This window comes from Plectropomus leopardus, unplaced genomic scaffold, assembly GCF_008729295.1.
Source record: "Plectropomus leopardus isolate mb unplaced genomic scaffold, YSFRI_Pleo_2.0 unplaced_scaffold22767, whole genome shotgun sequence".
Classification (NCBI taxonomy): domain Eukaryota; kingdom Metazoa; phylum Chordata; class Actinopteri; order Perciformes; family Serranidae; genus Plectropomus; species Plectropomus leopardus.
The window spans coordinates 1-1,939 of record NW_024624678.1 but is presented as its reverse complement, the minus strand read 5'-3'; the positions used below and the strand labels follow the sequence as shown (position 1 = coordinate 1,939).

The window sequence follows — 1,939 nt, the reverse complement described above, 5'->3', positions numbered from 1 at the left end:
TGTCATTATTTTCAATCGAAGGCGACATAAGCGTGTTATGTGTGGGGGTAATGGAAAGTCAAGCCCCTTATACATGGGAGCGGCCACATATGAGTGATTTCTGTGAGTTCATAGTCAACGACTTCACAGAGGAATAAAAAACTTCTGCACGATGCGCTCAACTTTTGAAGTTATGTGATGCAATAACACCTCTTGTAGCACCTCCTGCATGATGCCCGAGGCAGCCAGTTCCTACCAACAAGTGCATCACCATCATGTGACTTATAAAAGCGCCAAAAGAGTTTCCATTGTTGTTTTGCAAATATGACTTTTTTGAATCACATGAATGAATGACGTGTTTCCATTGGGCGTAGTTTATATTCATAATTTCAATTTGCGTGATTTGAAACCCATCTACTGACTGCTTATTTTGCTCATGATATCTGTAGCATAGAAAAAAACACCATATGGACATGTTTCCAAGTTTAAGAACTTGATTTTCTACTTTTACGTCTCTACAGGATGTTAATACCATCGCCAACTTTTCAAATCATAACACTGCGCTCTTACAGGTTCCTCAAGTCCAGGGGACACAAGCAGCGAGAGGAGCCTCTCCTCATCAACCGCCACAACCTCCCTCCCACACAGACCACCAGCTGCTCAATACAGAGCCACTGGGAGCTATCCAGCAGCAGTCGCCCCACTCTGCGTCCCTCTCTCCTCCCCCATGCAAGGTACCGTCATTTCCTCCCCTCTTTATCACAGTCAGCATTACAGCATCTTATCTGATTATTTCCTAGTTTATCTTCCAAGTAATGATGAAAAATTGTAGATTTTGATTCTGAGTATGTGGGTGTATGCATGTTTAATTAATTAGAGGTTTGAATTAATAAGGAATTGGTTAATAAAAATTCAGTGATTTATGGAGAAGGGGTGGGATTAAATAAGTTTTTAGTACTTCTTCTCACACCTTTCCGAATACGTAAACCAAGTCATCATATGTTTTTGTATGTTTATTTTGGTTTATGTTTTTCATTGTTTGTAAATTTTACTATTTTGTCTGTCTAATTTTGTATAATAATTTCTCTATTTACTTTTTTACATGTTCGAAATAAATCAAATCAGATGTCTTTATCTTCACAGCAACCGTCACCCTACATGCCGAGCCCTGGGTCCACTCACCCTGTCCATCATCCCTCTGCTTCTCCTTCAGCTGGGCTCCCACCTGCTCCCCCCATTTCTTCCATTAACTCCTTCCCACCTCCCCATCCACCCGGCCCCACTTTCTCCGTCCCCACTGCCTCTGCTACCCCTCTGTCTGCAGCCAACATGTCTGCAGCGTCTCCAGTGGCTCCCTCTTTCTCTGATGCCACTCTGTCCTTCCCTGCTAACTCAGTATCTGTCCCCACTTTCTCCTGCGCTCCTAACGCAGCACCTGTGTCTGTCTGCACCGTGTCAGGACCCATTCACTCCTCTGTGTGTGTCGTCCCTTCATCTGTTGCTCCTGTTGTCTCAGTAAACTCCTCCACTGATCCTCCGCTGCGCTTCACCTTCGATGAGATGATCTTACCAGACCTGTACGCGTCTTTCAAGTCTCTATTCAAGACCATGCGTGAGAGGGGAGGCTCACAGTGTAAGTACTCTTGACTGTAAAAGTACTCTATTACTCTGCTAGAACAAGTCCTGCATTTAAAATTTTACTTATGTAAAAGTATAGGAGTAGAATCAGGAAAATGCATCAACAGTAAAAGTACTTGAAGCAGAAACATTGTAGTAAATCAAATATTATTAATAAGCGCTAAAATAATAAAAAGGAAAACCAAGTTGTCATTTTTGCATGTAAAATTAAATCAATTTTCTGGTCAAAATAATTGCCAGATAATTTCCTAATCGGTCAACTACTGTTGCAGCTGTACTTGTATGTTTTCATATGGTTCGTATGATTTTTAATTTTTTTTTT

General features: G+C 41.4%; 1 protein-coding gene across 1 annotated transcript; it reads left to right on the top strand.

Moving 5' to 3' along the window:
• Positions 1–403: 403 nt before the first annotated feature.
• On the top strand, positions 404–1,641 carry LOC121966019 (SH3 domain-containing protein C23A1.17-like). The gene is made up of 2 exons (XM_042516122.1): positions 404–713; positions 1,123–1,641. The coding sequence occupies exon 2, from the start codon at positions 1,138–1,140 to the stop codon at positions 1,624–1,626; it is 489 nt and encodes a 162-aa protein (XP_042372056.1). The 5' UTR covers positions 404–713; positions 1,123–1,137; the 3' UTR covers positions 1,627–1,641.
• The last annotated feature ends 298 nt before the right edge of the window (positions 1,642–1,939 follow it).

Excerpts from the sequence above, each read along its gene's own strand:
- LOC121966019 (XM_042516122.1), top strand. The coding sequence starts at position 1,138 with ATGCCGAGCCCTGGGTCCACTCACCCTGTCCATCATCCCTCTGCTTCT.